Here is a 21,709-nt window from a genome sequence, read left to right as displayed (position 1 = left end):
GTGCTTTTCCTACTGGGACATTTCAAAGTGTCTTTTGTGGAAAAATCTCTTTTTGCTTTTGTAATTAAAACACTTTAACACACGTTGATGTAGTGACACTAAAGTTTATTGTGATAATACACTGCAGTATCATATTTAGAAAAAGCATGGTTGTTGGAGCAGGACTCCTCAGAATTTGCAGCACAATCCACAGACCCCGGGTCTGCAGCAGCCACAGCAAACTTTGCACTTAATGCCGCGCTTCTCTCTGATGTTATACGGCATCTGTGTGAGAGATAAAAAACATGATCAATGTGTTCATCTCCAACATCATCACTCACTCTGTTTATTCTCTCTCCTTCAGAGAGCATCAGGGCTCTTTGTGGGGAAAACACATCCACTTACACTTAAATCAGCTCATTGTGTTCGGCCACATTCATTCAGTGAACTCAACATACCTTCCATGAGTCCACTGATGTCTCCTCATGTTCAGCAACGGGGTCGTCGATGCTCATTGGCTCCTCCAGCTCCTGCACCTGTTGATGAATCGTGCACATTTACAATAAGGGCCACATTTTAGGACCTGGACAGAACATTTATAGATGATTAGTGAGTATAAGTCAAGTTCTTACCTCAGTGATTGGGACAGCAGAGCTCTGCTGAATACAAATAAAGGTGAGCACGACGGCCACTGCAACAGAAATGTTCTGCTTTTGACCTTGGCCCATTTTGTCTGCTCAAGAACAGTAAATGGCCGATGAACTTTACAAATATCTTCCATCTAATGTGCTTTTACCTGCAAGAAACAAGCCAGGAGAGTTAAAGACAGTAAGACTGCACAGGTCCAGCTATTGCATAGATCACTGAGCCTAAACAACAATATACCCCTGTTTGATTTCATGACCTCCACATACAATGTAACATTAGTATTGTGACAGAAATGTAGTTCTACCACACGGCCTGTTTCATAATAAGTCGGTACTCAAAGCATATCTCTGGCACATTAAGACGCATAGTTGAAAGACCTCAGTGGTAAATATCTGTTGCAATAACCAAAATCTCCTTCCGTCTCATGATTTGATAACCTTGCTGGCCCACGTGCTGGCTTCAGCGGACCACAACATCAGTGTCAACAACCACAACTGGCTCCAAAAGTGTTGGAATCGGCCCATATTTTGTTAAATATTACCTTGTCTTATCTTTCTATGGCACATTATGTCTCGTCACGATGAACCAACTTGCAAAATTAAGTCCAAACGGTGCAATCATGTCAACATAATATTATTCATTTCATATAAAAACTTATTTTTTTTTATTTCAAGTGTGCTCCATCTTTGTTAACGGAGGTAAAATATGTTTTGTGACTGTTAACCGTGTGAGAGCATCTAAGTGTCTATTAAAACAACACCTAACACTCTGTTTTAAGTTGGTGTGTGGTGTCCCAGTTTTACCAGGATGAGAGTGAACAGACAGTGAAGACAACAGGAGAGCAGAGAGGGAGAAAGTGTTCATTACAAAACACTTTGTTTTCACTAAAGAGCATTAACAACACACACACCCTCACATATGTAAAACATGGATCCAGAGAACCAGGTGATATACAGCAACAACAACAAATATAAATGTGTTCATTAATATCTCCATATGTGTCCAATGCAGCTTCTAATTTGAAAAATACCCGGTGTAAGTGCAGGACCTTTAAACCAGTGAATTTGTGATGGCTGTGTGTTTAACATTTAATACATTTTTAATGACATACAGTCCTCTGTTGAACACAGCTGCAACATTCTGTGTATGTACAAAACACAATACTATGTGATTTTTCTACAGGTGTTGTGGCCAGGTGTTCTGTAGTTTCTGCAGATATTTAGGATAGTGTGTACGGAGGATGCAGTCACATCACTGAGCACACATGAACTACAGCGGGACCAAATCCAGTAACATCCTCAGATATTTACAACCACAGGTACGACTGAAAGTTGTAAAATTAGGAATGCCTTGGTAGCTGAGTGGGACCTTTGTTTATTATGTCATGCCTCTCTCTCTCTCCTGTTTCCATTCTGTCTCTGATCTGTCAAAAGAAGGCCAGAATTTTACCCTCAGTCTGAGTGAGCCATCCTTGTTTAGCTTTGGCTTAAATGACGGTCCCATTTAGAATAAAATAGACCATGGAGCAGGGTATGCTTTAGGGCGTGGCTATCTTGTGATACCACGGTGTTGTCCGGTCTGGGAGTGGTCCGTGTTTTTGTCTTGAACTTTAACCCTTCCACAGTGTGTTTTTAGTTGCTCCTTATAACACAACTTCCATCATTTATTTTGCTTATTAGCTTCAGTATTTAAATAAAGTTTTATCGTAACAAGTAATCATCAGAGAAAATGCAGAATAAAGTACAAAGTAACTTCAACTCTAGATTTGAGTGTATTCAACTTCAATAGTTACTTTTAGACCATTTGGCATTGAAGTCGAATCCACTTTAAACAAATACATTTTCTCTAGTGTGAATAACTGAAATGTCTTTTTTAATACAATCATTTTATCTGAGTTTACAGTGTACTCAGGTCCCTGGTATGGTAACCTCATACAGGTGCAGGAATAATCATCTCAATTGTAAACAAAACACCTGGCTATTATTAGATTTAAATATTTTTTTCTTTTTCAAATTTTGTAAGATTTGTAAGAAAAACCTTTGAAAAAAACAAATATAATAATCACTGTGTAATTAAAGTTAGGGGCCGTTTGAATCTTTAGTATCTTCGGTCTTTTCAAAAATCTTGTGCAATAACCAAAATCCCTTCCCTCCTGCCACTCTGTCAAAAGCCTTCTGATAACCTCTATGTCAACAAACACAACCATGAATGGATCCTCGTCGGTTAGACTGTACAGCTGACTAAACCTTTTCATTTTTCAATATGAGAGGAGAGCATCACCATCAGCAATTCTGAAAACTACTGTTTGAACTATTTCATTTGATCTGATCATGATGAACACAGTGTCATTTAGTTTTCAGAACATGTCTTCATCTATACTTCATCATATTAGTTCTTCATGTGTGGTATTTATTGGCTAAATAAAACTCTGTGTTTTGACTGGAGTGGTTGGATAGAAGCGCTGCTGGAACACAAGTCAAAGTTTTAGTCTTTACCCCAACTGGTGAGCTTGTTTCTGCTTCATCTTAGCAATTCAAACTACTCAGTTAGTTTCTACTGTTCGATGTAGTATTTTCTGGCACAGTGTAATCTAAGTCAGTGGTTCTCAACTGGTCTGGCTGCGGGACCCACCATCACCCCTTAATTAATGACAAGCTGCGACCCACGATCCCACACGATCTATATTCAAGAAGTCTAGTAGTAGTAACGTCTCTGTGTAGTAAACAGCTGCCAAATCAAATAAAGAAAGTACACATCAATTATATTTTAACAAATATTATTCTCATTTTTCAAATTTAACTAGATGGATTATAAATAATACATAGAAATACATGAATAAATGTTCTTCTCATTTCAAGTAAAATAACGGCTGGAATAAAAAATAAATTACGTAACAAAATTCATTTTAGAAAAGTTATTTTCACTGAATTGCCCTGCAGCTTTAAATTCAGTTCATTCAGGGTGAAGTGAAAAAGCCACGATATTCTATTTTTCTCATCTTCCAAAAAGAGAAATTAGTGTTGGAAGAATTCACCTCTATGAGTCTGTCCAGTCAGAGTCTAATGACTCCGGTCTCTCTGGCCATTTTTCTCTTTTGGAAATCGTCCTATGATTTGACTTTCACAACTCTCACTTCAATAGTCCTGCTCTGCTGTCTATATCCTCGTCTCTCGTGTGCCACGGTGTGTGTACATCTCACTCAAGTGAGGAAACTTGTCAGAATACCCATATTTGATTGGCTGAGCTGCATCACGTGATGTGATTCCCAACGCATTGGGGTACATCTGAAGTCTCTTAATTGTCGTTTCCTCACTCCTCGATCCTCGCTTGAACCGGAAGTTGTTTCTGCGCCGCGGCCGTCCCAAAGCTCTAATGTAGCTCAGAGGAGCGAGGATCGAGGAGGGAGGAGGGATCTCTGAGGAGCCATGAGCGAGGAACCACGAGAACAGACTTCCAGGAAGTCTTTTTACGGCCAACACGCCCCCTCATTGTTCATCTGTCATGTGATTGGACGCTGCAGCCGATCGGACTGATGAGATTTTTTTCAACATGTAAACAGTGAAGACGGATCACAGATTAAACTCAAGTTTATATTTGATTCGTTTTCTGATTCAACATCTGGTTTAAATAAATGTTAATTGTAGTCTGAACAACAAAACGACCACAAACAACTTTCTACATTTATTAGAAAGATTTGTGGTTTCATGATCTGATATTTCCCTCAATAACCTTTATTATGGAAACAATTAAAGTCAGAGAGAGCTGGAGAGACGAAACACTTTTAAAATCATTCCTGAGTGTTTGATGAGTTTTATAATTTAAGAGAAACAATAATCATATTCTGGGTTATTTAATATCGACGTCACAATCATAATTTCAAAACGTACAGACGCAAATAATTCATAAATAAGACGATCGCATTCCGCCGGTAGAAATCGATGCTGCGCTTATAAACAGAACACAGAACACAGTTTGTTAACAGACTACAGAGAGAAACACCTCTACAGTGGTGATTACTGTGTGTCTTTATTAGTTATTAGTATTATTAGTTACTGTTATTAAGTACAGTGATCATGTGAACAGACGTCGCTTCACATGACGCAACTGAGGAAAGGACGTCTCATGTATTTTAAAACATATTCCCTCGTTCCTCTCTCCTAGCATGGTTTCCTCCATGCATCCCTGGTGGGAGGGACTAAGACGCAAGGAAAGGACACAAGTGAGGGAAACGGGGATGCAATTAAGAGACTTGAGAAGTACCCTTGGTCAGTGTTTTTCCTGCACCGCTGAACAAGTGCCGTAAATGCTGGAATAATTCCGCTGCATAAAAAATTTTTTTGTTCGGCAAAGGCCCGCGACCCACTGAAAACAGGTCCGCGACCCACTTTTGGGTCGCGACCCACCAGTTGAGAATCACTGATCTAAGTGATGCAAAAGATATGTTGGGAGTGACAACTGTGTTTGCTGAATGAGGGACAGTTCAGGACAGATATTTTAGAAGAAAGAGGGGAGGTTTGTATTAATGGTAAAAGGATGTTTTGTGACAATTAAAAGGTATTGATCATCCACTTTAATAGATATTCAGCAAAATATGAGGATGATACAGAAACATCACTGAGCAAGAACTGTGTACATCCTGAAACATCCTGAACATTTTCATACAGCATGAATACAAATCAACGTGTGACATTGCCGCGCTTCTCTCTGATGTTATACGGCATCTGTGTGAGAGATAAAAAACATGATCAATGTGTTCATCTCCAACATCATCACTCACTCTGTTTATTCTCTCTCCTTCAGAGAGCATCAGGGCTCTTTGTGGGGAAAACACATCCACTTACACTTAAATCAGCTCATTGTGTTCGGCCACATTCATTCAGTGAACTCAACATACCTTCCATGAGTCCACTGATATCTCCTCATGTTCAGCAACGGGGTCGTCGATGCTCATTGGCTCCTCCAGCTCCTGCACCTGTTGATGAATCGTGCACATTTACAATAAGAGATACACAGATCTGTGACGAGCAACGTTGTTCCTTATTTCTTTGCAATTGTTAAATGGACCAAACAATTAAACAAACTTTCAATCAAACCTAGAATGAACATTAAAGTGGTATCACATTTGATTAAAACTTTCTCATCATTCAAACATTTTAGGATTACTTGACCTGTCAGTATGAAAACAAAAAAAACAGCAAGTCATGAATATACATAAATAAATAATGGTGGACATGAAATAAAAAAGAATTCAAAAACTAATACTATTGAAAATGATAATCTATGGATTGTTGGCATTAATAGAACCAATGGCCATTTAATTTCTCAGTGTAACTCAAGTCTTTCCAAATACAGTCTCTTGTGCAAAAAGCAAAATCCCCGACTTCACTCACTTTCATTTACTGAAAACCCTGCTGGCCTGTGTGCTCGCTCGTGTCACGTGACCACAACATCAGTGTCAACAAACACAACCATGAATGGCTCTACATCTGTTATTTTGAATATGAAGAGGAAGCATCACCTTGTCTTTTAACAGTAAAACCAATCACTACAATCTTAGTAACTACTATCAGCGGCCTGGAGTTGTTGGTCTGGACGCTCACTTGTTTGAAGGAAGCTTTTCTCAAATCAGTCTAAGCAACAAAACAAGCTTGCTTCCACTTGAGGATGAAGAAGTGTAAGTCTACATGATGTTCCACAAGATAATATCAACACTTGTATTTCATTTTCTTAAAATGTAACCTGTGGGGTGTGGAATTTTTGGAACTTTTATAATACATTTAATTTTACGTATTAAAAACCTGTATTTGAGTTAATTTCCAAATGTCTCTGATCACGTCAGCTTTAATAATCAAAACCCTGTTTAATTATCTAAGCCTATCTGTAAAGCCTTGCTGCCCAAATGAAGAGTTCACTCTTCTCTTGTTCTAGTTCCAGAAAACACGTTACTAAACTTTCTGCACGTCGTCATGTTAGCAGGAGGATTGCCCGTTTACGTCCTCGGTGTGCAAAATCCCCTTTTTTATATTGAATACATTTATTATTTGAATGGTGTACAGTCGGCCTCTAAACACAACCGCAACATTTAGTCAATGCAAAAATACAATATAATGACTTTTAAAATAATTTCTCCAATTCCTAAAAAGAGCTTTGTTTTTTTTTTCCCAAAATGAAACAATTTACAAAACATGCAATGAAGTTCTCGGACCATAAAAGAGATCAACTAAACCGATCTTCACTCAGTCTATGTTCACTTAACATGAACTGAGTAGATCTGATCAGACCAAACTGACCCCAGAGGGACACAGGCCATTATAACGGCTCATCAGACCATTTTTGAAACAAAGGGGTAACACTACCACCTGCAGATCTACAAATACAACAAAACTGGACAGTTAATCTATCGTTATGTGGAGCAATTATTACCGATTATGGTCTGAAGAAATATACAATATCTCTGAAGTAGCAAACACAATCACCCCCGTGATGTGACTTGGACTTGGTACATTCTGATTGGTCACTTCCTGATTTACAGAGCTCTGCTTAGGGGCTCCATCTTTTGCTCAGGTCTGCCAAGATGTCCCTCCAGCAGCAGCAACCAGCGGCGGCCCCCTCCTCAGCCCTGGTAACTCAACTAAAATGACTTAAGGAGAACTAAAATGTGACGGTAGAGAAGTTAACTTAATGTGTGCTCCAAGAATGGAAACCAATGTATTGCCAACAATACTGAGACTATGAGGTGATGTGAGGCATGAAACAAAAGCTGTGTGTGACATTCATCTCTTTTCTGATGGAACTATAGAACACTAAGGTGTGTGCAGGAGGGTTAGAGACATCTAAAAGTGCAGCCGTCACAACCACCATCAGCCTTTTTCACTGCAGACATTTTAACTTGTCTTGTCAGGAGAAGGACATATGTTACTGAAAACATTGAAGGTGCTCAGTTCTATTCAAGTATCCCAGTTGAGTCATGACAGTGAGCCAGCATGCACAATACCAGGACCTGAAGCAGCTAAATGGAATTCAGCCGTCATTCATGTTCTTGTCTCCACCTGTGCTTTTCCTACTGGGACATTTCAAAGTGTCTTTTGTGGAAAAAGCTCTTTTTGCTTTTGTAATTAAAACACTTTAACACACGTTGATGTAGTGACACTGAAGTTTATTGTGATAATACACTGCAGTATCATATTTAGAAAAAGCATGGTTGTTGGAGCAGGACTCCTCAGAATTTGCAGCACAATCCACAGACCCCGGGTGTGCAGCAGCCACAGCAAACTTTGCACTTAATGCCGCGCTTCTCTCTGATGTTATACGGCATCTGTGTGAGAGATAAAAAACATGATCAATGTGTTCATCTCCAACATCATCACTCACTCTGTTTATTCTCTCTCCTTCAGAGAGCATCAGGGCTCTTTGTGGGGAAAACACATCCACTTACACTTAAATCAGCTCATTGTGTTCGGCCACATTCATTCAGTGAACTCAACATACCTTCCATGAGTCCACTGATGTCTCCTCATGTTCAGCAACGGGGTCGTCGATGCTCATTGGCTCCTCCAGCTCCTGCACCTGTTGATGAATCGTGCACATTTACAATAAGGGCCACATTTTAGGACCTGGACAGAACATTTATAGATGATTAGTGAGTATAAGTCAAGTTCTTACCTCAGTGATTGGGACAGCAGAGCTCTGCTGAATACAAATAAAGGTGAGCACGACGGCCACTGCAACAGCAACACTGAATGTCTTCATCTTAGCACGGTTTGACTGGTTTAAGTTTTCAAATCAAGTAGATTTCTTCAGATCTTGTGGTGACTCTTGTCAGCTCCTCTGAGTTCTCCTGTCTGATGGTTGAATGTGTAACATGTGCTGGTATTTATACTCACTTGGACCACTGTTGCCTCATCACTGACAGCACTTGCCACACTCCCTATTCCCAGCATCCCTACGTGATCCTGTGAATGGGAAATTCCTGAAGACTGGGAAACTCTCTGTCTTTGTTTGTGTGCCACAGTTTTTGTCCAACATTAAATCAACCATTACTCTTTTACTGTCTTACTTGCTAAGAAGTACAGCTCAATCATACATCACACTAATACGTAATTGATCAAAACTAAAATGCGACAAAGTGCAATGGAAACCGACTTAATAAAGAATAAATCATGAGGTATGAAGCGTGACTTCCACTGAAGACACAGAGGAAACATACACAGATCTGTGACGAGCAACGTTGTTCCTTATTTCTTTGCAATTGTTAAATGGACCAAACAATTAAACAAACTTTCAATCAAACCTAGAATGAACATTAAAGTGGTATCACATTTGATTAAAACTTTCTCATCATTCAAACATTTTAGGATTACTTGACCTGTCAGTATGAAAACAAAAAAAATCAGCAAGTCATGAATATACATAAATAAATAATGGTGGACATGAAATAAAAAAGAATTCAAAAACTAAAACTATTGAAAATGATCATCTATGGATTGTTGGCATTAATAGAACCAATGGCCATTTAATTTCTCAGTGTAACTCAAGTCTTTCCAAATACAGTCTCTTGTGCAAAAAGCAAAATCCCCGACTTCACTCACTTTCATTTACTGAAAACCCTGCTGGCCTGTGTGCTCGCTCGTGTCACGTGACCACAACATCAGTGTCAACAAACACAACCATGAATGGCTCTACATCTGTTATTTTGAATATGAAGAGGAAGCATCACCTTGTCTTTTAACAGTAAAACCAATCACTACAATCTTAGTAACTACTATCAGCGGCCTGGAGTTGTTGGTCTGGACGCTCACTTGTTTGAAGGAAGCTTTTCTCAAATCAGTCTAAGCAACAAAACAAGCTTGCTTCCACTTGAGGATGAAGAAGTGTAAGTCTACATGATGTTCCACAAGATAATATCAACACTTGTATTTCATTTTCTTAAAATGTAACCTGTGGGGTGTGGAATTTTTGGAACTTTTATAATACATTTAATTTTACGTATTAAAAACCTGTATTTGAGTTAATTTCCAAATGTCTCTGATCACGTCAGCTTTAATAATCAAAACCCTGTTTAATTATCTAAGCCTATCTGTAAAGCCTTGCTGCCCAAATGAAGAGTTCACTCTTCTCTTGTTCTAGTTCCAGAAAACACGTTACTAAACTTTCTGCACGTCGTCATGTTAGCAGGAGGATTGCCCGTTTACGTCCTCGGTGTGCAAAATCCCCTTTTTTATATTGAATACATTTATTATTTGAATGGTGTACAGTCGGCCTCTAAACACAACCGCAACATTTAGTCAATGCAAAAATACAATATAATGACTTTTAAAATAATTTCTCCAATTCCTAAAAAGAGCTTTGTTTTTTTTTTCCCAAAATGAAACAATTTACAAAACATGCAATGAAGTTCTCGGACCATAAAAGAGATCAACTAAACCGATCTTCACTCAGTCTATGTTCACTTAACATGAACTGAGTAGATCTGATCAGACCAAACTGACCCCAGAGGGACACAGGCCATTATAACGGCTCATCAGACCATTTTTGAAACAAAGGGGTAACACTACCACCTGCAGATCTACAAATACAACAAAACTGGACAGTTAATCTATCGTTATGTGGAGCAATTATTACCGATTATGGTCTGAAGAAATATACAATATCTCTGAAGTAGCAAACACAATCACCCCCGTGATGTGACTTGGACTTGGTACATTCTGATTGGTCACTTCCTGATTTACAGAGCTCTGCTTAGGGGCTCCATCTTTTGCTCAGGTCTGCCAAGATGTCCCTCCAGCAGCAGCAACCAGCGGCGGCCCCCTCCTCAGCCCTGGTAACTCAACTAAAATGACTTAAGGAGAACTAAAATGTGACGGTAGAGAAGTTAACTTAATGTGTGCTCCAAGAATGGAAACCAATGTATTGCCAACAATACTGAGACTATGAGGTGATGTGAGGCATGAAACAAAAGCTGTGTGTGACATTCATCTCTTTTCTGATGGAACTATAGAACACTAAGGTGTGTGCAGGAGGGTTAGAGACATCTAAAAGTGCAGCCGTCACAACCACCATCAGCCTTTTTCACTGCAGACATTTTAACTTGTCTTGTCAGGAGAAGGACATATGTTACTGAAAACATTGAAGGTGCTCAGTTCTATTCAAGTATCCCAGTTGAGTCATGACAGTGAGCCAGCATGCACAATACCAGGACCTGAAGCAGCTAAATGGAATTCAGCCGTCATTCATGTTCTTGTCTCCACCTGTGCTTTTCCTACTGGGACATTTCAAAGTGTCTTTTGTGGAAAAAGCTCTTTTTGCTTTTGTAATTAAAACACTTTAACACACGTTGATGTAGTGACACTGAAGTTTATTGTGATAATACACTGCAGTATCATATTTAGAAAAAGCATGGTTGTTGGAGCAGGACTCCTCAGAATTTGCAGCACAATCCACAGACCCCGGGTGTGCAGCAGCCACAGCAAACTTTGCACTTAATGCCGCGCTTCTCTCTGATGTTATACGGCATCTGTGTGAGAGATAAAAAACATGATCAATGTGTTCATCTCCAACATCATCACTCACTCTGTTTATTCTCTCTCCTTCAGAGAGCATCAGGGCTCTTTGTGGGGAAAACACATCCACTTACACTTAAATCAGCTCATTGTGTTCGGCCACATTCATTCAGTGAACTCAACATACCTTCCATGAGTCCACTGATGTCTCCTCATGTTCAGCAACGGGGTCGTCGATGCTCATTGGCTCCTCCAGCTCCTGCACCTGTTGATGAATCGTGCACATTTACAATAAGGGCCACATTTTAGGACCTGGACAGAACATTTATAGATGATTAGTGAGTATAAGTCAAGTTCTTACCTCAGTGATTGGGACAGCAGAGCTCTGCTGAATACAAATAAAGGTGAGCACGACGGCCACTGCAACAGCAACACTGAATGTCTTCATCTTAGCACGGTTTGACTGGTTTAAGTTTTCAAATCAAGTAGATTTCTTCAGATCTTGTGGTGACTCTTGTCAGCTCCTCTGAGTTCTCCTGTCTGATGGTTGAATGTGTAACATGTGCTGGTATTTATACTCACTTGGACCACTGTTGCCTCATCACTGACAGCACTTGCCACACTCCCTATTCCCAGCATCCCTACGTGATCCTGTGAATGGGAAATTCCTGAAGACTGGGAAACTCTCTGTCTTTGTTTGTGTGCCACAGTTTTTGTCCAACATTAAATCAACCATTACTCTTTTACTGTCTTACTTGCTAAGAAGTACAGCTCAATCATACATCACACTAATACGTAATTGATCAAAACTAAAATGCGACAAAGTGCAATGGAAACCGACTTAATAAAGAATAAATCATGAGGTATGAAGCGTGACTTCCACTGAAGACACAGAGGAAACATACACAGATCTGTGACGAGCAACGTTGTTCCTTATTTCTTTGCAATTGTTAAATGGACCAAACAATTAAACAAACTTTCAATCAAACCTAGAATGAACATTAAAGTGGTATCACATTTGATTAAAACTTTCTCATCATTCAAACATTTTAGGATTACTTGACCTGTCAGTATGAAAACAAAAAAAATCAGCAAGTCATGAATATACATAAATAAATAATGGTGGACATGAAATAAAAAAGAATTCAAAAACTAAAACTATTGAAAATGATCATCTATGGATTGTTGGCATTAATAGAACCAATGGCCATTTAATTTCTCAGTGTAACTCAAGTCTTTCCAAATACAGTCTCTTGTGCAAAAAGCAAAATCCCCGACTTCACTCACTTTCATTTACTGAAAACCCTGCTGGCCTGTGTGCTCGCTCGTGTCACGTGACCACAACATCAGTGTCAACAAACACAACCATGAATGGCTCTACATCTGTTATTTTGAATATGAAGAGGAAGCATCACCTTGTCTTTTAACAGTAAAACCAATCACTACAATCTTAGTAACTACTATCAGCGGCCTGGAGTTGTTGGTCTGGACGCTCACTTGTTTGAAGGAAGCTTTTCTCAAATCAGTCTAAGCAACAAAACAAGCTTGCTTCCACTTGAGGATGAAGAAGTGTAAGTCTACATGATGTTCCACAAGATAATATCAACACTTGTATTTCATTTTCTTAAAATGTAACCTGTGGGGTGTGGAATTTTTGGAACTTTTATAATACATTTAATTTTACGTATTAAAAACCTGTATTTGAGTTAATTTCCAAATGTCTCTGATCACGTCAGCTTTAATAATCAAAACCCTGTTTAATTATCTAAGCCTATCTGTAAAGCCTTGCTGCCCAAATGAAGAGTTCACTCTTCTCTTGTTCTAGTTCCAGAAAACACGTTACTAAACTTTCTGCACGTCGTCATGTTAGCAGGAGGATTGCCCGTTTACGTCCTCGGTGTGCAAAATCCCCTTTTTTATATTGAATACATTTATTATTTGAATGGTGTACAGTCGGCCTCTAAACACAACCGCAACATTTAGTCAATGCAAAAATACAATATAATGACTTTTAAAATAATTTCTCCAATTCCTAAAAAGAGCTTTGTTTTTTTTTTCCCAAAATGAAACAATTTACAAAACATGCAATGAAGTTCTCGGACCATAAAAGAGATCAACTAAACCGATCTTCACTCAGTCTATGTTCACTTAACATGAACTGAGTAGATCTGATCAGACCAAACTGACCCCAGAGGGACACAGGCCATTATAACGGCTCATCAGACCATTTTTGAAACAAAGGGGTAACACTACCACCTGCAGATCTACAAATACAACAAAACTGGACAGTTAATCTATCGTTATGTGGAGCAATTATTACCGATTATGGTCTGAAGAAATATACAATATCTCTGAAGTAGCAAACACAATCACCCCCGTGATGTGACTTGGACTTGGTACATTCTGATTGGTCACTTCCTGATTTACAGAGCTCTGCTTAGGGGCTCCATCTTTTGCTCAGGTCTGCCAAGATGTCCCTCCAGCAGCAGCAACCAGCGGCGGCCCCCTCCTCAGCCCTGGTAACTCAACTAAAATGACTTAAGGAGAACTAAAATGTGACGGTAGAGAAGTTAACTTAATGTGTGCTCCAAGAATGGAAACCAATGTATTGCCAACAATACTGAGACTATGAGGTGATGTGAGGCATGAAACAAAAGCTGTGTGTGACATTCATCTCTTTTCTGATGGAACTATAGAACACTAAGGTGTGTGCAGGAGGGTTAGAGACATCTAAAAGTGCAGCCGTCACAACCACCATCAGCCTTTTTCACTGCAGACATTTTAACTTGTCTTGTCAGGAGAAGGACATATGTTACTGAAAACATTGAAGGTGCTCAGTTCTATTCAAGTATCCCAGTTGAGTCATGACAGTGAGCCAGCATGCACAATACCAGGACCTGAAGCAGCTAAATGGAATTCAGCCGTCATTCATGTTCTTGTCTCCACCTGTGCTTTTCCTACTGGGACATTTCAAAGTGTCTTTTGTGGAAAAAGCTCTTTTTGCTTTTGTAATTAAAACACTTTAACACACGTTGATGTAGTGACACTGAAGTTTATTGTGATAATACACTGCAGTATCATATTTAGAAAAAGCATGGTTGTTGGAGCAGGACTCCTCAGAATTTGCAGCACAATCCACAGACCCCGGGTCTGCAGCAGCCACAGCAAACTTTGCACTTAATGCCGCGCTTCTCTCTGATGTTATACGGCATCTGTGTGAGAGATAAAAAACATGATCAATGTGTTCATCTCCAACATCATCACTCACTCTGTTTATTCTCTCTCCTTCAGAGAGCATCAGGGCTCTTTGTGGGGAAAACACATCCACTTACACTTAAATCAGCTCATTGTGTTCGGCCACATTCATTCAGTGAACTCAACATACCTTCCATGAGTCCACTGATGTCTCCTCATGTTCAGCAACGGGGTCGTCGATGCTCATTGGCTCCTCCAGCTCCTGCACCTGTTGATGAATCGTGCACATTTACAATAAGGGCCACATTTTAGGACCTGGACAGAACATTTATAGATGATTAGTGAGTATAAGTCAAGTTCTTACCTCAGTGATTGGGACAGCAGAGCTCTGCTGAATACAAATAAAGGTGAGCACGACGGCCACTGCAACAGCAACACTGAATGTCTTCATCTTAGCACGGTTTGACTGGTTTAAGTTTTCAAATCAAGTAGATTTCTTCAGATCTTGTGGTGACTCTTGTCAGCTCCTCTGAGTTCTCCTGTCTGATGGTTGAATGTGTAACATGTGCTGGTATTTATACTCACTTGGACCACTGTTGCCTCATCACTGACAGCACTTGCCACACTCCCTATTCCCAGCATCCCTACGTGATCCTGTGAATGGGAAATTCCTGAAGACTGGGAAACTCTCTGTCTTTGTTTGTGTGCCACAGTTTTTGTCCAACATTAAATCAACCATTACTCTTTTACTGTCTTACTTGCTAAGAAGTACAGCTCAATCATACATCACACTAATACGTAATTGATCAAAACTAAAATGCGACAAAGTGCAATGGAAACCGACTTAATAAAGAATAAATCATGAGGTATGAAGCGTGACTTCCACTGAAGACACAGAGGAAACATACACAGATCTGTGACGAGCAACGTTGTTCCTTATTTCTTTGCAATTGTTAAATGGACCAAACAATTAAACAAACTTTCAATCAAACCTAGAATGAACATTAAAGTGGTATCACATTTGATTAAAACTTTCTCATCATTCAAACATTTTAGGATTACTTGACCTGTCAGTATGAAAACAAAAAAAATCAGCAAGTCATGAATATACATAAATAAATAATGGTGGACATGAAATAAAAAAGAATTCAAAAACTAAAACTATTGAAAATGATCATCTATGGATTGTTGGCATTAATAGAACCAATGGCCATTTAATTTCTCAGTGTAACTCAAGTCTTTCCAAATACAGTCTCTTGTGCAAAAAGCAAAATCCCCGACTTCACTCACTTTCATTTACTGAAAACCCTGCTGGCCTGTGTGCTCGCTCGTGTCACGTGACCACAACATCAGTGTCAACAAACACAACCATGAATGGCTCTACATCTGTTATTTTGAATATGAAGAGGAAGCATCACCTTGTCTTTTAACAATAAAACCAATCACTACAATCTTAGTAACTACTATCAGCGGCCTGGAGTTGTTGGTCTGGACGCTCACTTGTTTGAAGGAAGCTTTTCTCAAATCAGTCTAAGCAACAAAACAAGCTTGCTTCCACTTGAGGATGAAGAAGTGTAAGTCTACATGATGTTCCACAAGATAATATCAACACTTGTATTTCATTTTCTTAAAATGTAACCTGTGGGGTGTGGAATTTTTGGAACTTTTATAATACATTAAATTTTACGTATTAAAAACCTTCTGTATTTGAGTTAATTTCCAAATGTCTCTGATCACGTCAGCTTTAATAATCAAAACCCTGTTTAAATATCTAAGCCTATCTGTAAAGCCTTGCTGCCCAAATGAAGAGTTCACTCTTCTCTTGTTCTAGTTCCAGAAAACACGTTACTAAACCTTCTGCACGTCGTCATGTTAGCAGGAGGATTGCCCGTTTACGTCCTCGGTGTGCAAAATCCCCTTTTTTATATTGAATACATTTATTATTTGAATGGTGTACAGTCGGCCTCTAAACACAACCGCAACATTTAGTCAATGCAAAAATACAATATAATGACTTTTAAAATAATTTCTCCAATTCCTAAAAAGAGCTTTGTTTTTTTTTTCCCAAAATGAAACAATTTACAAAACATGCAATGAAGTTCTCGGACCATAAAAGAGATCAACTAAATCGATCTTCACTCAGTCTATGTTCACTTAACATGAACTGAGTAGATCTGATCAGACCAAACTGACCCCAGAGGGACACAGGCCATTATAACGGCTCATCAGACCATTTTTGAAACAAAGGGGTAACACTACCACCTGCAGATCTACAAATACAACAAAACTGGACAGTTAATCTATCGTTATGTGGAGCAATTATTACTGATTATGGTCTGAAGAAATATACAATATCTCTGAAGTAGCAAACCCAATCACCCCCGTGATGTGACTTGGACTTGGTACATTCTGATTGGTCACTTCCTGATTTACAGAGCTCTGCTTAGGGGCTCCATCTTTTGCTCAGGTCTGCCAAGATGTCCCTCCAGCAGCAGCAACCAGCGGCGGCCCCCTCCTCAGCCCTGGTAACTCAACTAAAATGACTTAAGGAGAACTAAAATGTGACGGTAGAGAAGTTAACTTAATGTGTGCTCCAAGAATGGAAACCAATGTATTGCCAACAATACTGAGACTATGAGGTGATGTGAGGCATGAAACAAAAGCTGTGTGTGACATTCATCTCTTTTCTGATGGAACGATAGAAAACTGAGTGTGTGCAGGAGGGTTAGAGACATCTAAAAGTGCAGCCGTCACAACCACCATCAGCCTTTTTCACTGCAGACATTTTAACTTGTCTTGTCAGGAGAAGGACATGTGTTACTAATAATATTAAAGTGCTCAGTTCTATTCAAGTATCCCAGTTGAGTCATGACAGTGAGCCAGCATGCACAATACCAGGACCTGAAGCAGCTAAATGGAATTCAGCCGTCATTCATGTTCTTGTCTCCACCTGTGCTTTTCCTACTGGGACATTTCAAAGTGTCTTTTGTGGAAAAATCTCTTTTTGCTTTTGTAATTAAAACACTTTAACACACGTTGATGTAGTGACACTAAAGTTTATTGTGGTAATACACTGCAGTATCATATTTAGAAAAAGCATGGTTGTTGGAGCAGGACTCCTCAGAATTTGCAGCACAATCCACAGACCCCGGGTCTGCAGCAGCCACAGCAAACTTTGCACTTAATGCCGCGCTTCTCTCTGATGTTATACGGCATCTGTGTGAGAGATAAAAAACATGATCAATGTGTTCATCTCCAACATCATCACTCACTCTGTTTATTCTCTCTCCTTCAGAGAGCATCAGGGCTCTTTGTGGGGAAAACACATCCACTTACACTTAAATCAGCTCATTGTGTTCGGCCACATTCATTCAGTGAACTCAACATACCTTCCATGAGTCCACTGATGTCTCCTCATGTTCAGCAACGGGGTCGTCGATGCTCATTGGCTCCTCCAGCTCCTGCACCTGTTGATGAATCGTGCACATTTACAATAAGAGATACACAGATCTGTGACGAGCAATGTTGTTCCTTATTTCTTTGCAATTGTTAAATGGACCAAACAATTAAACAAACTTTCAATCAAACCTAGAATGAACATTAAAGTGGTATCACATTTGATTAAAACTTTCTCATCATTCAAACATTTTAGGATTACTTGACCTGTCAGTATGAAAACAATAAAAACAGCAAGTCATGAATATACATAAATAAATAATGGTGGACATGAAATAAAAAAGAATTCAAAAACTAATACTATTGAAAATGATAATCTATGGATTGTTGGCATTAATAGAACCAATGGCCATTTAATTTCTCAGTGTAACTCAAGTCTTTCCAAATACAGTCTCTTGTGCAAAAAGCAAAATCCCCGACTTCACTCACTTTCATTTACTGAAAACCCTGCTGGCCTGTGTGCTCGCTCGTGTCACGTGACCACAACATCAGTGTCAACAAACACAACCATGAATGGCTCTACATCTGTTGTTTTTAATATGAAGAGGAAGCATCACCTTGTCTTTTAACAATAAAACCAATCACTACAATCTTAGTAACTACTATCAGCGGCCTGGAGTTGTTGGTCTGGACGCTCACTTGTTTGAAGGAAGCTTTTCTCAAATCAGTCTAAGCAACAAAACAAGCTTGCTTCCACTTGAGGATGAAGAAGTGTAAGTCTACATGATGTTCCACAAGATAATATCAACACTTGTATTTCATTTTCTTAAAATGTAACCTGTGGGGTGTGGAATTTTTGGAACTTTTATAATACATTTAATTTTACGTATTAAAAACCTGTATTTGAGTTAATTTCCAAATGTCTCTGATCACGTCAGCTTTAATAATCAAAACCCTGTTTAATTATCTAAGCCTATCTGTAAAGCCTTGCTGCCCAAATGAAGAGTTCACTCTTCTCTTGTTCTAGTTCCAGAAAACACGTTACTAAACCTTCTGCACGTCGTCATGTTAGCAGGAGGATTGCCCGTTTACGTCCTCGGTGTGCAAAATCCCCTTTTTTATATTGAATACATTTATTATTTGAATGGTGTACAGTCGGCCTCTAAACACAACCGCAACATTTAGTCAATGCAAAAATACAATATAATGACTTTTTAAATAATTTCTCCAATTCCTAAAAAGAGCTTTGTTTTTTTTTTCCCAAAATGAAACAATTTACAAAACATGCAATGAAGTTCTCGGACCATAAAAGAGATCAACTAAACCGATCTTCACTCAGTCTATGTTCACTTAACATGAACTGAGTAGATCTGATCAGACCAAACTGACCCCAGAGGGACACAGGCCATTATAACGGCTCATCAGACCATTTTTGAAACAAAGGGGTAACACTACCACCTGCAGATCTACAAATACAACAAAACTGGACAGTTAATCTATCGTTATGTGGAGCAATTATTACCGATTATGGTCTGAAGAAATATACAATATCTCTGAAGTAGCAAACCCAATCACCCCCGTGATGTGACTTGGACTTGGTACATTCTGATTGGTCACTTCCTGATTTACAGAGCTCTGCTTAGGGGCTCCATCTTTTCCTCAGGTCTGCCAAGATGTCCCTCCAGCAGCAGCAACCAGCGGCGGCCCCCTCCTCAGCCCTGGTAACTCAACTAAAATGACTTAAGGAGAACTAAAATGTGACGGTAGAGAAGTTAACTTAATGTGTGCTCCAAGAATGGAAACCAATGTATTGCCAACAATACTGAGACTATGAGGTGATGTGAGGTATGAAACAAAAGCTGTGTGTGACATTCATCTCTTTTCTGATGGAACTATAGAACACATCTAAAAGTGCAGCCGTCACAACCACCATCAGCCTTTTTCACTGCAGACATTTTAACTTGTCTTGTCAGGAGAAGGACATATGTTACTGAAAACATTGAAGGTGCTCAGTTCTATTCAAGTATCCCAGTTGAGTCATGACAGTGAGCCAGCATGCACAATACCAGGACCTGAAGCAGCTAAATGGAATTCAGCCGTCATTCATGTTCTTGTCTCCACCTGTGCTTTTCCTACTGGGACATTTCAAAGTGTCTTTTGTGGAAAAAGCTCTTTTTGCTTTTGTAATTAAAACACTTTAACACACGTTGATGTAGTGACACTAAAGTTTATTGTGATAATACACTGCAGTATCATATTTAGAAAAAGCATGGTTGTTGGAGCAGGACTCCTCAGAATTTGCAGCACAATCCACAGACCCCGGGTGTGCAGCAGCCACAGCAAACTTTGCACTTAATGCCGCGCTTCTCTCTGATGTTATACGGCATCTGTGTGAGAGATAAAAAACATGATCAATGTGTTCATCTCCAACATCATCACTCACTCTGTTTATTCTCTCTCCTTCAGAGAGCATCAGGGCTCTTTGTGGGGAAAACACATCCACTTACACTTAAATCAGCTCATTGCGTTCGGCCACATTCATTCAGTGAACTCAACATACCTTCCATGAGTCCACTGATGTCTCCTCATGTTCAGCAACGGGGTCGTCGATGCTCATTGGCTCCTCCAGCTCCTGCACCTGTTGATGAATCGTGCACATTTACAATAAGGGCCACATTTTAGGACCTGGACAGAACATTTATAGATGATTAGTGAGTATAAGTCAAGTTCTTACCTCAGTGATTGGGACAGCAGAGCTCTGCTGAATACAAATAAAGGTGAGCACGACGGCCACTGCAACAGCAACACTGAATGTCTTCATCTTAGCACGGTTTGACTGGTTTAAGTTTTCAAATCAAGTAGATTTCTTCAGATCTTGTGGTGACTCTTGTCAGCTCCTCTGAGTTCTCCTGTCTGATGGTTGAATGTGTAACATGTGCTGGTATTTATACTCACTTGGACCACTGTTGCCTCATCACTGACAGCACTTGCCACACTCCCTATTCCCAGCATCCCTACGTGATCCTGTGAATGGGAAATTCCTGAAGACTGGGAAACTCTCTGTCTTTGTTTGTGTGCCACAGTTTTTGTCCAACATTAAATCAACCATTACTCTTTTACTGTCTTACTTGCTAAGAAGTACAGCTCAATGATACATCACACTAATACGTAATTGATCAAAACTAAAATGCGACAAAGTGCAATGGAAACCGACTTAATAAAGAATAAATCATGAGGTATGAAGCGTGACTTCCACTGAAGACACAGAGGAAACATACACAGATCTGTGACGAGCAACGTTGTTCCTTATTTCTTTGCAATTGTTAAATGGACCAAACAATTAAACAAACTTTCAATCAAACCTAGAATGAACATTAAAGTGGTATCACATTTGATTAAAACTTTCTCATCATTCAAACATTTTAGGATTACTTGACCTGTCAGTATGAAAACAAAAAAAATCAGCAAGTCATGAATATACATAAATAAATAATGGTGGACATGAAATAAAAAAGAATTCAAAAACTAAAACTATTGAAAATGATCATCTATGGATTGTTGGCATTAATAGAACCAATGGCCATTTAATTTCTCAGTGTAACTCAAGTCTTTCCAAATACAGTCTCTTGTGCAAAAAGCAAAATCCCCGACTTCACTCACTTTCATTCACTGAAAACCCTGCTGGCCTGTGTGCTCGCTCGTGTCACGTGACCACAACATCAGTGTCAACAAACACAACCATGAATGGCTCTACATCTGTTATTTTGAATATGAAGAGGAAGCATCACCTTGTCTTTTAACAATAAAACCAATCACTACAATCTTAGTAACTACTATCAGCGGCCTGGAGTTGTTGGTCTGGACGCTCACTTGTTTGAAGGAAGCTTTTCTCAAATCAGTCTAAGCAACAAAACAAGCTTGCTTCCACTTGAGGATGAAGAAGTGTAAGTCTACATGATGTTCCACAAGATAATATCAACACTTGTATTTCA

The 21,709-nt window shown here is 39.3% G+C and overlaps 4 protein-coding genes across 4 annotated transcripts; all 4 read right to left on the bottom strand.

The window, feature by feature from the left end:
* Window positions 1–7,502: 7,502 nt before the first annotated feature.
* Window positions 7,503–9,604, bottom strand: LOC142955135 (hepcidin-like). The gene is made up of 3 exons (XM_076096518.1): window positions 8,290–9,604; window positions 8,116–8,193; window positions 7,503–7,942 (listed from the first exon to the last, which is right to left on the bottom strand). The coding sequence occupies exons 1-3, from the start codon at window positions 8,374–8,376 to the stop codon at window positions 7,847–7,849; spliced, it is 261 nt and encodes an 86-aa protein (XP_075952633.1). The 5' UTR covers window positions 8,377–9,604; the 3' UTR covers window positions 7,503–7,846.
* Window positions 9,605–10,700: 1,096 nt separating this feature from the next.
* Window positions 10,701–12,802, bottom strand: LOC142955137 (hepcidin-like). Its single transcript, XM_076096520.1, has 3 exons — window positions 11,488–12,802; window positions 11,314–11,391; window positions 10,701–11,140 (listed from the first exon to the last, which is right to left on the bottom strand). Exons 1-3 carry the CDS (start codon window positions 11,572–11,574, stop codon window positions 11,045–11,047), a joined length of 261 nt encoding a protein of 86 aa, XP_075952635.1. The 5' UTR covers window positions 11,575–12,802; the 3' UTR covers window positions 10,701–11,044.
* Window positions 12,803–14,242: 1,440 nt separating this feature from the next.
* LOC142955138 (hepcidin-like) lies at window positions 14,243–15,954 on the bottom strand. The gene is made up of 3 exons (XM_076096521.1): window positions 14,686–15,954; window positions 14,512–14,589; window positions 14,243–14,338 (listed from the first exon to the last, which is right to left on the bottom strand). The coding sequence occupies exons 1-3, from the start codon at window positions 14,770–14,772 to the stop codon at window positions 14,243–14,245; spliced, it is 261 nt and encodes an 86-aa protein (XP_075952636.1). The 5' UTR covers window positions 14,773–15,954.
* Window positions 15,955–17,357: 1,403 nt separating this feature from the next.
* LOC142955123 (hepcidin-like) lies at window positions 17,358–21,709 on the bottom strand. The gene is made up of 3 exons (XM_076096503.1): window positions 20,452–21,709; window positions 20,278–20,355; window positions 17,358–17,537 (listed from the first exon to the last, which is right to left on the bottom strand). The coding sequence occupies exons 1-3, from the start codon at window positions 20,536–20,538 to the stop codon at window positions 17,442–17,444; spliced, it is 261 nt and encodes an 86-aa protein (XP_075952618.1). The 5' UTR covers window positions 20,539–21,709; the 3' UTR covers window positions 17,358–17,441.

This window comes from Anarhichas minor, unplaced genomic scaffold (assembly GCF_050575085.1).
Source record: "Anarhichas minor isolate MPS153535 unplaced genomic scaffold, ASM5057508v1 ptg000022l, whole genome shotgun sequence".
Taxonomy (NCBI): Eukaryota; Metazoa; Chordata; class Actinopteri; order Perciformes; family Anarhichadidae; genus Anarhichas; species Anarhichas minor.
Note: the sequence above shows the minus strand (reverse complement) of the source record. Positions and strands in the feature narration are given on the sequence as shown.

Bases quoted from the DNA above. Each gene is read 5' to 3' on its own strand.
- LOC142955135 (XM_076096518.1), bottom strand. From the start codon at position 8,376: ATGAAGACATTCAGTGTTGCTGTTGCAGTGGCCGTCGTGCTCACCTTT. The intron at 8,194-8,289 runs GTAAGAACTTGA...ATTCATCAACAG, and splicing joins CTGCTGTCCCAATCACTGAG to GTGCAGGAGCTGGAGGAGCC. The intron at 7,943-8,115 runs GTATGTTGAGTT...TCTCTCACACAG, and splicing joins CATCAGTGGACTCATGGAAG to ATGCCGTATAACATCAGAGA.
- LOC142955137 (XM_076096520.1), bottom strand. From the start codon at position 11,574: ATGAAGACATTCAGTGTTGCTGTTGCAGTGGCCGTCGTGCTCACCTTT. The intron at 11,392-11,487 runs GTAAGAACTTGA...ATTCATCAACAG, and splicing joins CTGCTGTCCCAATCACTGAG to GTGCAGGAGCTGGAGGAGCC. The intron at 11,141-11,313 runs GTATGTTGAGTT...TCTCTCACACAG, and splicing joins CATCAGTGGACTCATGGAAG to ATGCCGTATAACATCAGAGA.
- LOC142955138 (XM_076096521.1), bottom strand. From the start codon at position 14,772: ATGAAGACATTCAGTGTTGCTGTTGCAGTGGCCGTCGTGCTCACCTTT. The intron at 14,590-14,685 runs GTAAGAACTTGA...ATTCATCAACAG, and splicing joins CTGCTGTCCCAATCACTGAG to GTGCAGGAGCTGGAGGAGCC. The intron at 14,339-14,511 runs GTATGTTGAGTT...TCTCTCACACAG, and splicing joins CATCAGTGGACTCATGGAAG to ATGCCGTATAACATCAGAGA.
- LOC142955123 (XM_076096503.1), bottom strand. From the start codon at position 20,538: ATGAAGACATTCAGTGTTGCTGTTGCAGTGGCCGTCGTGCTCACCTTT. The intron at 20,356-20,451 runs GTAAGAACTTGA...ATTCATCAACAG, and splicing joins CTGCTGTCCCAATCACTGAG to GTGCAGGAGCTGGAGGAGCC. The intron at 17,538-20,277 runs GTATGTTGAGTT...TCTCTCACACAG, and splicing joins CATCAGTGGACTCATGGAAG to ATGCCGTATAACATCAGAGA.